This window comes from Lasioglossum baleicum, chromosome 16 (genome assembly GCF_051020765.1).
Source record: "Lasioglossum baleicum chromosome 16, iyLasBale1, whole genome shotgun sequence".
NCBI classification, from domain to species: domain Eukaryota; kingdom Metazoa; phylum Arthropoda; class Insecta; order Hymenoptera; family Halictidae; genus Lasioglossum; species Lasioglossum baleicum.
The window spans coordinates 9113299-9129105 of NC_134944.1; the positions used below are offsets into that span (position 1 = coordinate 9113299).

Below are 15807 nucleotides of genomic sequence, written 5' to 3' on the forward strand. Positions count from 1 at the left end.
TAAGATGTCTAAGGATAATAAATTCTTTCGCCGAGTCTCCAATCGCGAAAACTGAACACTGCCTCAAGACAGATATAAATTTTCTCCTTTTTTCGGAAATTTCGATCTTCAAAAAAGTTCCAATCACTGAAACCGTGAAATAAATCGTAGGGCAAGAGGTTAAGGTCGACGAAGAGACATCTGGCGGACAAGTAAACCGAGAATAGAGGGCGTTCCGAGGTAATTTCCCGTTGGGTCACTTCAACCCGAGGAAAAATCGGAAAAAGCGAAAAACAAACATAGAAAAGCATCGTGGGAAGTGAAAAAATCGTTCTCGCAGTATTTCGACTGTTTAGGTCCAAGAAATGATCGATGTTTCGAGTCCTCGGTAAGTTGATCAGTATTCAGGGAACGGAATGAGCTCCTTCGGAGATAATTAATTCTCTTTCGAATATAGCCGGCGATCGCGTTACACCGGCGAATTCGCCGAGAAGAGATTCGAGGGTTAATTAGTCAATTAAGCAGGATTCAAGCAGCCCGCGAATCGAGGAGTCGGGAAAGAAGGATCGATCCCGGCGCTCGTTAAGCGCGACTCCACAGTCAAAAAGAAATGATAACACGGCCGCGTTACACGACTTTGCTCGTTCCCGTCGGCGCCTGTTAATGAAATATGCAGCGGATGCTGCAGTTGCATCCAGCTCGCGTAAAGTCGTTTCGAACGACGATGCCGGAACATTTCGAATACTAATGCCCCGCGTTAACCCGCGTTCTCGATTCCCGACTATTTTAGGAGGAAAATGTCGAAAGTGCTTACCTCTGGCCGTGAGCTTTTTCGTGTTTATGATTTTCGCCGCGAACTCGTGGCCGGTGCTCTTTTGAACACATCGTCGCACCACTGAGAAGGCACCTCTGGAACAATCAGAAAGCATGTGATTAGTACAACGTTATTGGTTGGCACTTTCTATTTTTTTATTTTGTTGTTTCTCGATCGTAAATATTTGATGAAAATTGATATATGCTCTCGGCGCACGGTTTCGATCAGTAATATCTTTTTTTTTTGTTGTTGGTTCTATACATTACATTCTACAGCTTTCTATTTGTTTTTTCTTTTTGAGGAAGAGGTCAAAAATGCGTTTGTGCACACACTGTAGGGCAGGCATGTCAAACTTTGAAACTGTTACCGACAATTTACAACTGCGAATTGGTCAAAATGCAGTGTGATTCCGTGTTGACACTGAAATACATATATGGATGTTGTGGTTGGGATTGCTAATTTCTGTAATTATTTATCTGTCGATCGATTTCCCAATATATTAGTGTGCAATTAGGCGTATTTGAGCTATATGCGACTCACTAGTTTCAACACGTTAAAAAATAATAAACAATGAAATCCAGATTCACATATAGAGTGATAAATCCTTTAAATCGCATTATTGCAAGCTCAAACATACTGCATAATAATACTGATTTTTTTAATGGAACGTTACAGGTACTCAAAGGAAAATTACGCAAGATTATTTGTTAATATCGTACCTATATACGTTTAGTTTCGCGCTTGTCCCTTTTTATGTAAATTTTAGGTTAAGACTGTTTTTTTTTTGTTTTAAGACTGTTTTTTTGCTATGCTTCTTTTTGTTTTTATCAGTTCTACTGTAAACAACTGCAAACATTTGTATAAAAGGACCTCGCACAGTTGGGCAAAATTTTTATGGAAATAAAACTTTGGCCAACTTTGCTACAAAGGACAGGGGTGTGTTTGGCCCGAAAAGTCGGAAAAGTCGCAAGAACATAATACAAAGTGGACCACGATGGGTAGACGTAATTTAAAACAGTGAAAACATTAAGACAATTTAAGAACATCCATATGTTATTCTCAATTGATTAATATTTTTAACCCTCATCCGTTCCTCATTTCACGAACTGAATCTGTCCCTCGGTGTCAAATTGACACAGTGATAAAGAATCGATAAGATAACAAGGTAAACCGTTATTTTTTCGATGATTTGTAATTTCAATTGATGAGTTAACATTTAAATCTTGGGTTTTTCGGTTATCAGCTTCGCATTAAAAAGATTAAAGTCACGAAGTTTCAGACTTTACCTATAAATAACAGAACAGTATTATTTATTTCGGGAAAACTGTGTCAAATTGACACGAGGGACGGATGAGGGTTAAAGACAGAAAGAAATTTTTATATAGTTTCTATGTCTTGCAATTGACGAAGAAAATTCTTATTCTGCATAAAAATCCGTGGTGTAGTGATCAGTTTACATTATTCTGAAACAGGAGATTGAGACCGGAAATTACATTTTTCAAATGGAACATGACATTTTTTATTACGTATTCGGATTTTATGCGAAACCTATTTCCGGCCGAAACCGGAAGTTAAAAATATCACCATTTGATACAGCGCATCTGATTTATAAAAGAAACACTTCGAATTTTTGAAAAAATAACCTATTTTCTAGATTATAAATGGGCGGTAGGGGTGGTCTGAAACACCCTGTCTATGTATAATATAACCGCATATAAAACTATATACTACTTATGTAATGTTATGCGTCGCGTTTAAAAAGAAATAATTGATCAAGAAGGGACTTAATATCCTAATAAGAAACACTGCACTGTACATTATACCATTATAATGACGTAATTTTATTTGTCTTTTTCAATATTTAACTATGTTCCACCAATCCGACAATCTTGAAACTTTTTTATACGTTAGATAAGCAACAGAACATCGTTCTTGAATTTTTTGGAAGTGGTCACTCGCAGGGTTACTTGAATTCCCACCCCTAAAAAATTAAATGATCACGATGGTGAAAAAAATGTATGATATGAAGGAGGTAAGTTCGAGTATTTTCGTATTTTTTTTATCCGAATATATTAATTAACAACCGAGAAAAAAAATGATACAGTTAAGGGTATTTACCCTTATATCATCCTTATACGAAGGGTTAGCGACTTAAAATTTTAGGGGGTTGTCTTTCAACCTAAAACTAACCTAAAACCATTGTTTTCCACATAATATCAATAAAAATTGTGGGTGGGGCCGCTGGACCAATCTTCGTCTGCTAGGCCCTTTTCCTAGCTAAAATCACATGTTTGAAAGAAAGCTTTAAGGTGATTATTCCAAATGTTTTGTCAACCCTTTCCTCCCAGAGTTATCAAGGTCGCCCCCTAACCTAACCCACAATTCTTTCACAGCCATCTTTTAGGGGACACCGGGACGAATTCAGCGAACATCATAACAAATATTTTTTCTAAATTCGAAAATATATCAAAAAGACTACATTCGAAACACACAAGCTGATTGACGTTGAACCCCGCTGTGCAACTATGACTATCTCAAGGCTGTTCGATCAGGATCGACTCGCTCGGGGATAAGAATGGTCCGCTTCTCGGACGCGGACACTGGAAAGTTTGTTTTCTCGGGTCGGAGCATCGAAACGGACGATAAACGGCGTCCAGCGGATTAATCGAGCCGGCGCGCGCGGCTCGGCGGCTGCTGCAGCTTGGACAGGCTTCCTCGAAACTTCGCGATACTATATATTTGGTCTCTTAAACGGTGCCGCGACCCGAGGGCTATTCGAGGGGCAAACTTTCTCGATTACCAGCGTGCCAAGTCGGTTGCATATCCACCTGCACGTCGGCAAACCGTGGTAACATCGAAAGTTCGTCAACGGGGCGTCGATCATGCGATTGCATCGTCGGGTTCCGGATTGGCTGGCGGGAGTTTAGGTTCAAGTGGGTCACAGGACACGCCAGTGGACATCTTGGGACTGGCTGACCGTGGAGGACGAAGATTATGCGAACAAGTCGTACAAGAAAGCTTCTATTCAACTGGGTTCAAAGCCTAGCCACAAACAAATGTCTGAGACTACTACTTTCGTGTGTGCTTTAATTGTTATTCGAGTACGGACGCAGGAAGTTGATTCAATTAAAAGCCTGCGCTTCCGGCGAGCTTCTCTCTCAGTGACACGTGCCAAGATGAACAAGCAGAAGTTGTAACATCGAAAGTTAGTCACCGGGACGTCGATCATGCATTGCATCGTCGGGTTCTAGATTGGCTGGCGCGAGTTTAGGTTCAAATGGGTCACAGGACACGCCAGTGGACATCTTGGGACTGGCTGACCGTGGAGGACGAAGATTATGCGAACAAGTCGTACAAGGGTGCGTTCCGTTTCACGCATAATGCGCATACACTGTATAGTGTAGTATAAGAATCTCTATGCATACACTATACAGTGTATGCGCTTGAAGCGTGAAACGGAACGCACCCTAAGAAAGCTTCTATTCAACTGGGTTCAAAGACAAGCCACAAACAAATGTCTGAGACTACTACTTTCGTGTGTGCTTTAATTGTTATTCGAGTCCAGACGCAGGAAGTTGATTCAATTAAAAGCCTGCGCTTCCGGCGAGCTTCTCTCTCAGTGACACGTGCCAAGATGAACAAGCAGAAGTTGTAACATCGAAAGTTAGTCACCGGGACGTCGATCATGCATTGCATCGTCGGGTTCTAGATTGGCTGGCGCGAGTTTAGGTTCAAATGGGTCACAGGACACGCCAGTGGACATCTTGGGACTGGCTGACCGTGGAGGACGAAGATTATGCGAACAAGTCGTACAAGAAAGCTTCTATTCAACTGGGTTCAAAGTCTAGCCACAAACAAATGTCTGAGACTGCTACTTTTGTGTGTGCTGTAATCGTTATTCGAGTCCGGACGCAGGAAGTTGATTGAATTGAAAGCCTGCGCTTCCGGAGAGCGTCTCGATGACACGTGATGATCGAGAAGAAACATCGTTCGACGAATCGATGCGGCGCGTCTGGTCTGTGTATCTGGAGCGGGTAGTTCGCTGAAATTTGTATTCCCGGAGTGGCTCTTGAACCGCGAACTCCGGGCGAACACCATCCATCATGCCGGGTCGGAAAAAAGGGGAAAAAGGTGGAAAACGCTGGAGGAAACGTTAGGACGAAAGGTCAAGCCTCGCGGACGGCGTGTTGCGGAGGCTCGTCGCTTGTATCCTTCCCTAAACTAGTTCAAGGCAGGCCGCATCGCAATGGCGCAAACGCAGCTTTAATGTTTCATCCTGCGGGCGTCGTTGCAGCCCCTGCATTCCCCTGCATTCTCCTATGCCTGTCCCCCGCGACTGTCTTTCCCTGACTGCGAGGAGAAGGGGCGAAGCGACCGCTTATCAGTCTCCATGGAGACCAATCATTACCGGAGATTGGGTACACCCTGATCACGTGCTTCGTTTCAGGTTGCTCTACATCCTATCACTGACCAGGGATCGTCGTTTCTGTAGATCCCAGTCACGTGCTTCTTCCGAGGCGCTCCCTCGTTAATCGTTCGATCACCCTCCCTCGGTGAATCGCGAAGTTCGGAGCGGAACGATCATACGTTCAGATCAGATTCGAGAGGACTGTGCGAGCTTCTTTCGAGACTACGGTACTCGCCCGTTAATCGTTCAATCACCATTCCACGGGCTCCAGACGATCTAAACCCGATATATTTCAGTTTAAACAAGACGAACTGCCTCCAATGGGGATTTAAGAGTTCCCAGGACCACCCTAATCGTTTGACTACCTATCCTAAGCTGCCAGTAGTCTAACCATAGATTTCACATTAAACGGGATGGATTTTTTTACAATCGGAATAAGTATTTCGGATCAGCTGCTATTCCCTCGTTAGTTGTTCGCCACCCTCTTTCCAGAGACCACGCTCTCGAAAGACATCTGTACTTTATCTTAACGCTTTATCCACCGGTAGCCTATTAATGGGATTTTCAATAACTGTGCCGTACCAAAAGAAAGCATAGACATTTTCTTTTACATTGCAATCTTAAATGAAACTATTAAATGACGTTATTAAGGGTGACTTGTTAGCTCACAATGAAAATTGCTGTTGCTGTTGAAGGTTCCATTAAAAAGTGTTTAGCCATGTACCATAGATTTTTCAAAATTACGCAATAATCACCGATCGGTAATGCGTTAAACAGGCTGACGACGATCAGGTTCCGAGACTACGGTAATGCTTCACGATCCTCGTCCATCATTCCTCATGGAATGATTACGGAAAGATGAATACATCATGAGAGGTGCAATTGTGCTCGAGACTACAGAGAGGCGATGTCGTGCTTGTTCCGAGACTGCGGTACAGCCTCGTTAGTTGTCGCCCGCTGATCACCATACGAAGTTCGCTGGAGTAATCGAGAGAAGTGATCCAGAGAATAAGCTCTGGGAGGTTGAAGGTTCAGCCGAATCCTGGGGATCCATGGTAGAGAGAGAGAGAGAGAGAGAGAGAGAGAGAGAGAGAGAGAGAGAGAGAGGCGGTGCATCGAGTCCCGGATGAATTAGACTATTTTTGCCGAGGTTCTAAGGGGGATGCGATGCGATACGACGCGATGCGGTGCGGTGCGACTCGGCTCGTCGAGGCGAGGCCAACCACGGACAATTCAAGGGGATCTATAACGAAGATATAAAAAGAGAAGTGGAACGAGAAGGGGCTGGCGGGGTGGTTGGAAAGCTGCGGAGGAGCCCACCGACGCAGAAACGGTGGTCGAGCGACAGCGGCGGCCTTGAATCGAGCCACTCGCTCGACGACGCGCAACTAGGGCGTGCAAGAGAGCGACGCGGGATGCGCCGCCTTCTTCAAAGAGCAGAGGCGAGCAGAGCTGAGCTGAGCAGCGTTGAGCAGAGCACGGCAGAGCACGGCAGAGCAGAGCACAGCAGAGGCGAGGCAACGTGTGTGTCTCTCTCTCCTGGCAGCCTAGGGGCGACGACGACGTTTGCGTCTTTTGCAGCCGCGACAAGCGCGCAACGTCGATACCTTTAAATACACGGGGCCGGCTTCGGTGCACGTTCCCATGCACGGATCCTGCGACCGTGTGCCGTAAGTGCACCACAGCTCACTCTCTCTCTCTCTCTCGCTCTCTCTCTCTCTCTCTCTCCGGCTATAAACGTGTCCCGGTACGACCCGTTTTATCGCTGATCGATTCCCCTCGCGGCTCGCCGGGGCGAACTGGAATGGCGAGCGAGAACTGGCTGGCTGGCTGGCTGGCCGGCTAGCTACCTAGCCTAGCGCGCCACGCCGGTATATTTCTGTTTTATGAACCCGGAGATCCTTGAATTCGCGGAGCCGGCTGAATATACGACGGAAGCCGGCAAGCCAGCCTCGTAAGAGACCCCGTTTATTTACAAAGTTGACGGTTCTCTGTTAGATCTCAATTTGTTTGCTTCCATCGCGGCGGACCCGCTCCCCCGGACCCCGCGAACACACCCCACCCACCGCGGGTCTAGCGGAACACCCAGCAAGAGTTTACGACGCTCGTACGCGTAGACAGAGCAGGAACTTCCTCGTGGGATCATCCGCGCCGATGCTATTTCGCGAGATTACCACTCCCCGATCGGCGAAACGTTCGGGGAACGTGCGGGGCTGACGGGGGGGGCACGATGCGCCCCGAGGGACGTCGTACCGGCTCCTCGAGGGCGACGAAGCCACGCCTACCGAGGCTTCCCGAGCGAAATACATGGAGAGGCGACGATCGAAGGTGAACGTTTAGAAGATACGGGATCTAGGCTGGCCGTTTACTAAAATTACCCCGTGGGGCAGCGTCCTGGGTCCGTTCAGAGCCGCGAAACCACGCCTACTTGGATCTCCCAAGCAGAAAGAGGGAAGAACTACTCTTAAATAGTTATCGAGGGTACAGGAGCCAGGTTAGTCGTTCCAGGAGATCGCCCTGTGCAACAAGGTCCCAGCTCCTCCGAGGGCAACGAAACCACGCCCACCAGAGACACCTAAGCCACGCCTACTGTCGGAAAAGACAAGATGGATTCCTTTTGGGACTCTGTACAAACTCTGTACAGAGTGTACCAACTCCCTGATGGTACCCAGGGGGTTATGAACTTGTGGTTCTCTATCTACCGATTATCCAGGGGTTTTCGGGCTGAAAGACAAGAACAGGCGTGGTGGTGGGCCTCCAGGGACGAAGAACTAAGTGCAACGCGAAAAGTGGAGGCCCTTAGTTCTTCATAGGCTCGGGCACTAATTGAATAGTAGAGGGGCGGTCCATTGAACGTCTCGGGGGTGTGTGTTTACGGGGGTCCACCCTCGCTTTTAGCCTCCCCCTTAACAAAAAAAGGGGTTTTCGGCCTGTCACCTCAGACCTAGGCGATTCACGCGGAAATCCTCGAGAGCCGAAACAAACTGGGCTGCTAACGGTTCGGGTCTCTATCGAGACATCTAGCCGGAGGGATGCGCGCGCACGTCCTGCAGAATCCTAACCTGCGAGTTTATAGAGGGTCGGATCAGCGTGTCACGTGACGCATCGTAAAACGTGTTTCCTGCACTTTGCATAGTTATCCACTCGGCCTACTTCCCCGGCGTGGCGTGGCAGCTACCGATCGCGAAACGTGCCGTGTCGTGGCGCGTGCATGCGTACGCGCCATCAGGTTGCACGACACGGTTCTCGAGCGAGCCACCCTTATCGGGGACCCATTGTTCCGGGGAATCCACGGGTGGAAAACGGGACGCCAATCAACGGCCCCCGAATAATCGCTGATCCACCCCCCCAATCGCTGCGATCTCTCGAGAATTATCCGCGACCATTATCGGGACCAATTAACGGGATTGCACTCCGATACACCTTCAAGATGCTCCGAGGAAGACGGACAGGCTAGAACGACTACCATAGTTGGTCCCCTAGCTTCCAGACGGGTTCATTCTACTCGGAAGACCTAGACACAGTTCTGCTGTACGGCAAGAGGGTGTCCTGCCTGCCACACATCACAATTTAATTCCTACATTCCTGGATAATAAATTGTGCACCGAACCTAAACTCGGCCACCGTCCCCTAACTAATTTAGGCAAGGGATCGTCGCCGAGATCAGAGTTTACGAGGTCCCAGTGTGATTCTACAAGCGATAAAATGATTATCCAGTAACGACATCTTGATTGATCGATTTTCTAAATCTCAGGGATGGCAAGACGAGTCTGCGGAAGGGGTTTACGATCACGGGGCTCCTCGCACGGTGACCCCGAGGCATTTCCAGCCGGCCGTTCTTAGGGACGAAGCTTTCGGCGTCCCCTCGGCCCTCTGGCTTCTTTTCCCGTCGTCGCTTGAAAGCTTCCTTTTTCTGTTTCGCCTTTTTCTGTTGACAGCGAACAGTCTCTCTCTCTCTCTCTCTCGGTCGCGTGTATCGTTGTGTCGCGCTATTCCGTGTCAACTGTCTGCCGGCGCAGTATGTAGAACAATGGAGCGGCGAGCCGAGACTGGCTGCAATAGTTCTGCCGACGTTTCGCATTCATCCGCGGCCGCGATGCAAAAAGGAGAGCTGCCGCGTGGCGCAACAACAAAAAAAAAATACACAGTCGCGCGGAGAGGGGCGGGAGGGAGACACACAGACGGAAAGGAGAGAGGAGGGCGGGGGTAAAAAATAAAAAGGGGGAGAGGAAGAATGAATCGTTGCTACGCGGGCTTTGACGGGCCGAGACGCGGCTCGCGCATCGCTGCATTAACGATTCCGTTCGCCGTGTCGACGACCCACATCCTCCACTGGACCGGTGCCGGCTATTGGGTTGACGGAAAAGTCTCACGCGGTGTTTTTCCTATCCGTCTCTCGCGAAAATGCGTCGTGACTTTCCCGACAAACCAATCGATTCGTTCGATTTTTGACGGAACGATGTGCTGCACCCGTTCCAGTGTTAATCGTTGGATAGCTTAGCGGACGCAGGATGTCTCGTGAACGGCCTCTAGCACCGTGACCCGGCCGACTCTGAAAAAGGGTAACTGGCGCACGGACTCTGGCGGTTCTAACGATCGGGCCAGGGCAGGTTGTTGCGTCTTTGTTCGGAATTACCCGGCCTGGTAGGGATAAGAAGGCGGGTCGCGGGTAACCGAGGCCCTCCTAGGCAGCTCGCAACATGATTTCCCTAGGGCCGGCTGGTTCCGGTGCTCCCCGACAGACCGTTACGCCGTACGATACCGCGTTCTCGTTTAGGTTCGCCCGGAAATTCGGTTAATGTCGATCTTTTAATCGGCGAACACACGATTCGTCCGAGTTCTTCTTTCGCCCCCGAATTCTCCGACCCTTCGAAATCATTTATGGTTGGCATCTTGTTGGGCCTTGGTTGCGATGTTTTTTTTTTTTAAATTTATTTTTTACGTCGCTTTTTTAACTGCTGTGGTTATTACACCACAGTTTAAAATGGCGCATAGAATATTTCCAGAGGTGCCGGATGTTGTTGCAATATTGGTTGTGGATTTAATTGGCTGTCTGGCCACTGCACTACCTATTCTACTTTGGGTAAACCTATGAGAACCTGATGAATTTTCAAAGGCGATTTTTTCGATAGTTAACAACAAGGACTTATGTCAAGTTTTTTTTAATATTATATGAGCGCAATTTTGAAGTCAAACGTGAATTGGAATGACAAAAACAAACTGGAAATTACACAGGCCCTTCCTTCTTCCCCGAAGTCTCACTTTCTCCGGTCTTTATACCCCAAACTTTGAACCCCTTTCAGTCCCATAGCCCCTAAATTCCTCACACCGTTTCAGTACTACATCCCCGAATTCTTCACACCCTTTACCATGTCACACTGCCAGATCAGTCACCTCGTTGCAGTCGCATATTCCCAAATTCTGAACCCCGTAGACCCGAAATTCTGCACACCCTTGCAGCCTTGCACACCTAAATTATTCATCACCCCCAAAGTCTGAGTTTGAAATGACGACAAATTGAAACACACCGATAGGAGGGAGAGAGAAGGATGGAAGAGGACGTTCAAGAGGTCAATCCGAAAGTTATAATGGTTCAAGATCCCCGCGACGCTGTCGAAGACGTCGGCAAGTTACCGTACACGAGAAGTTGCTGTTGCGTGGGCGGGAGAACGGTGGCGGCGGAAATATGGCGAACAATTTACGAAACAACTGTCGAGTTACGTGGCGACGATCGTTCTCGCGAAATCACCGTTCACGCTTCTGCACAGGGAAGCCGTACCAAACACGATCATGTCGTACGATTTGTCGAGCGATGGTCCTACACGCGTCACGATTATTGGCGATCGCTCGGGCCGCAGAACGGTACAGGGCGATTAAACAACCAGGATGAATGGACTCACCATTACTTCATCTATCTCTTTATTTCATCTACTTCTTCATCTGCAATGGACCCAAGAACACCATTGTACTTCGTGTCCTTCTTCAGCTGCACAACAACAGCAAGAATTTGTTGAATACGAGCAATGAACCCCCAAGAACATCATTCTACCTCTTCTCTTTCTTCAGCTGCCCAACAACAGCAAGATTTTCACAAATGAGAGCAATGGACCCAAGAACACCATTCTACTTCATCTCCTTCTTCGGCTGCCCAACAACCACAATAATTTCTCAAATGGGAGCAATGGACCCAAGAACGCCATTCTATTTCATCTCCTTCCTCATCATCCGAACAACAGCAAGATTTTCTTAAATGGGAGCAATGGACCCAAGGACACCATTCTACTTCGTCTTTCAACAACAGCAAGGATGTCTCAAATGGGAGCAATGGACCCAAGAACGCCATTCTATTTCATCTCCTTCCTCATCATCCGAAGAACAGCAAGATTTTCTTAAATGGGAGCAATGGACCCAAGAACACCATTTTACTTTATCATCCAACAACAGCAAGAATTTCTTGAATACGAGCAATGAACCCCCAAGAACACCATTCTACTTCATCTCCTTCTTCGGCTGCCGAAACAACAGCTAGAATTTCTCAAATGGGAGAAATGGACCCAAGGACAGCATTCTACTTCATCCCCTTCCTCTATATAATCCAAACAACCACAAGAATTTCACAAATGGGAGCAGTGGACCCAAGGACACCATTCTAGTTCATCTCCTTCTTCGGCTGCCCAACAACCACAAGAATTTCTCAAATGCGAGCAATGGACCCAAGAACACCATTCTACTTCGTCTTTCAACAACAGCAAGGATGTCTCAAATGGGAGCAATGGACCCAAGGACACCATTCTAGTTCATCTCCTTCTTCGGCTGCCCAACAACAGCAAGAATTTCTCAAATGGGAGCAATGGACCCAAGGACAGCATTCTACTTCATCCCCTTCCTCTATATAATCCAAACAACCACAAGAATTTCACAAATGGGAGCAGTGGACCCAAGGACACTATTCTACTTCGTCTTTCAACAACAGCAAGAATGTCTCAAATGGGAGCAATGGACCCAAGGACACCATTCTACTTCATCCCCTTCCTCATCATCCGAACGACCACAAGAATATCTCAAATGGGAGCAATGGACCCAACAACACCGTTCTACTTCATCTCCTTCTTCATCTTCCAACATCAGCAAGAATTTCTCAAACGCGGTCAATGAACCCAAGAATACTTCATCAACAACCCTTCATCCCTCCAACAACAACAATTTCTATGCACTCAGACTGAACCGACTAGCAGTGGGTCCACGAAGCATCATCGAAGGAGAAATATCTCGCCGCGTCGAAGACATAGTTCCGCGGATCCGTGTGGTGTCTGGCCTAATGACTCGGAAAGTCCCATGATCAAGGCTCGCGTGTCGCCGTGATACCCTAGTTTTCCCTCGGGATCCCGATTCGGTTCGGTTCGGCTTCCCGAAAACAAACGCGGAGGATTCGCTGCCCCCCGCGATTCAGTTCCGTTCAGTTCGGTTTCGGTTCTATCGGCCATAGAGCGATAGGTCGCGGGGCGAGGGTGGGAAAGCAGGACGAGGGAATGCGGGGGAGGACGATGATGGAGACGGAGAATACGGGAAAGGCGAGTAGGCCGTGGTGGGAGGGTGTCAGGCCGAGGGTTGGCCGGTTTGGCCGGGCGGGGATGGCTTTAGCCGGGTCGATACTTTGGTTCTCTGCGTTCCTCGCGGCTCGCAACCCCTGCTGCGGGGGTGGAAACCGGTCTCCTCGCACTACGCTATCATCGTTCGCTTGGACATCATCCTGCTCGACTATGGGGGTACAGTATTTTTATCCATAAATGTCTCAAATGTCTGGCCCCGGTAAATGTCCCAGATCTATCCCCACTACTGCGGGGAGCACCCCCTTGAGATGCCACGAAACTCGAGAGGCCTCGGTCGCCGAGAAGTGTGACATCATACGGCTCGGGTATATCAGTGAGATCACACTAATCCAATGACAAAACTTCTTCATTTCTCATTATTTTTTTATGGAACTTTCACCAACATATACGTGGCATTTTTCTAATGAAAATGATACCAAATATGATATAATTCCGATGAAATTTACTCGTGTGATGGACCGATGAAAGTTCCGAACGCAAGGGGGAACAGCGTATGGGAAGTTCTTTGAACTGTGCCGGCGCGCTGCGACTCTCCGCGTCTCTTTCTTTCCCATACGCTGTCCTTCTTTGCGTCGAGAACTTTCATCGTTCATTGCACAAGTAAATATCATCGGAATTATATCGTATTTGGTATCATCTTGCATTAGAAAAAGGACACGAATATGTTGGTGAAAGTTCCACATAAAAAAATAATTGAAATAATGAAGTTTGTCATCGGATTAGTTAGGTTTACACTTCTCGGCGACCGAGGCCTCTCGAGCTCGGCCGTCCTTCTCTACGCTCGGCGAAACTCAAAGAATATGTAGTATCCCTGGCGTATGAATGACCCTGGGCAGACCCGTGTTGGGGACTTTTATCGATAAAATACTGTATAAGGTTTTGGGTCCCATGGAAATCACCGACACGAATTTGATCGACAACGATTTTGATCGACAACGATTTTGACCGATAACGAATTTGATCCACAATGACTTGTGACGACTACAGTATGATAATACTGTATGATAATACATGCTGTGGTCGTCTCAAGTCGTTGTGGATCAAAGGGCCTAGCAGACTAAGATTGGTCCAGCGGCCCCACCCACAATTTTTATTGATATTATGTGGAAAACAATGGTGTTAGGTTGAAAGATAACCCCCTAAAATTTTAAGTCGCTAACCCTTCGTATAAGGATGATATGAGGATAAATACTCTTAACTGTATCATTTTTTTTCTCGGTTGTTAATTAAGATATTCGGATTAAAAAAAAAAACGAAAATACTCGAACTTACCTCCTTCATATCATACATTTTTTTCACCATCGTGATCAAATTATTAAGGGTATCCGACCATCTTGAAACTTTTTTATACGTTAGATAAGCAACAGAACATTGTTCTTGAATTTTTTTGAAGTGGTCACTCGATGGTCACTTGCAATTCCCACCCCTAAAAAATTAAATGATTTTTTCTACCCTTAATAATTTGATCACGATGGTGAAAAAAATGTATGATATGAAGGAGGTAAGTTCGAGTATTTTCGTATTTTTTTTTATCCGAATATCTTAATTAACAACCGAGAAAAAAAATGATACAGTTAAGGGTATTTACCCTCATATCATCCTTATACGAAGGGTTAGCGACTTAAAATTTTACGGGGTTATCTTTCAACCTAAAACCATTGTTTTCCGCACAATATCAATAAAAATTGTGGGTGGGGCCGCTGGACCAATCTTAGTCTGCTAGGCCCTTTGTTGTCGGTCAAATTCGTTGTCGGTCAAAATCGTCGTAGATCCAATTCGTTGTCGATCAAAATCGTTTTCGGTTAAACACGTTGTCGGCCAAAGTTATTGTCGGTCAGATCTGGAGTCGGGGAAATTTGTGTCGGTGATTTCCATGGGATTTTACCCCTTCAAGTCGTACAACCCTGATATTCGCCATACAAATTCTTCACCTGTAAATTCTTCGCTAAAGGCGAGCAAATGAGTCCCGTTGTAACACGGCCATCGAGCGCAGGATTATTAAAATTTATTTGAGATCGCGATTAGCCTAGTTTCGAGAATAAAACTACTTCAGACTTGTTTCCACGGAGATCCGTTTCTCCGGTCGCGTTTAAAGAGTCCGAGGTAAACAAGAATTTCATTATCCGCGTCGATACGAGCGAGGCTCCGTCAATATTTGCGTGATACTGTTCCCTCGAATCAACATCCTTCGCGATTTTATTATACAACAGAACCGAGTCGAATTATTACCGATAACCTCCGAGGAAAATACTTCGTTCCTCGACGACGACGACGACGCTCTGGAATCTTGTGGAAATATTCGTTCCCGACGAGAGAGAAAGGTGCACAACATTCCTCGGAGACGTTTTTTTCGCGGGAGTTTGTTTGGGAGCGTGACACGCGGGAACGAGATCCTATCCGCGCGGGTCGACGATCCGATGAACATTATTTTACAGACATCGCGGAGAGGTTGCCCTTCTCGGTTCTATGGATTTTTTAAATCAACGTGTATCGACGCGTCGCGCGACGCGAGGCGTCGCCTAGCGAGATTGGAAACGCTCGGATGCGTTGACTTTCCCCGATCGATTCGCCGAGAGCCGGCTGTGAACTTTAATCCTTCCGAGTGCTCTCGGATGAAACATCTCGTGACGTTTAATTATGGCACGTCGATGCTATTCGCTTCCGGACGGTGACTCTATCGTTCCCTCTTTCTCGCTCTGTCTCTAGGGCTCGTCAAATCGCGACGAACTGTCAAGGAACGCGCGACACACCTGCCAACTCGTGCTACCGAGAAACTAGAGTTTCCTGATGTGTGGAGGTGCATTTGCAGACTTCGTTATTCGCAAACCCTTCCTTCTAGCTCAGTGGTCGGCAAACTCATCAGTCAAAAGAGGCAAATATCAGTAGTACAACGATTCAGAGTTCTTTTGAGAGCCAAATTCCTTTACAAGAACCCTGTTTTCAGAAGTCAATTGGCAAACTTATTTAGTCGAAAGTAGTACAACGATTCAGAGTTC

General features: G+C 46.9%; 1 protein-coding gene across 30 annotated transcripts in view; it reads right to left on the reverse strand.

Moving 5' to 3' along the window:
- Positions 1–15807, reverse strand: part of Camkii (Calcium/calmodulin-dependent protein kinase II) — a 194330-nt gene that overhangs the window by 123019 nt on the left and 55504 nt on the right. For all 30 annotated transcript variants that reach the window (XM_076440404.1, XM_076440383.1, XM_076440402.1 and 27 more), the window contains exon 2: positions 794–888. In XM_076440404.1, the coding sequence (XP_076296519.1) occupies positions 794–888 (95 nt within the window). The remainder of the gene's footprint in view (positions 1–793; positions 889–15807) is intronic.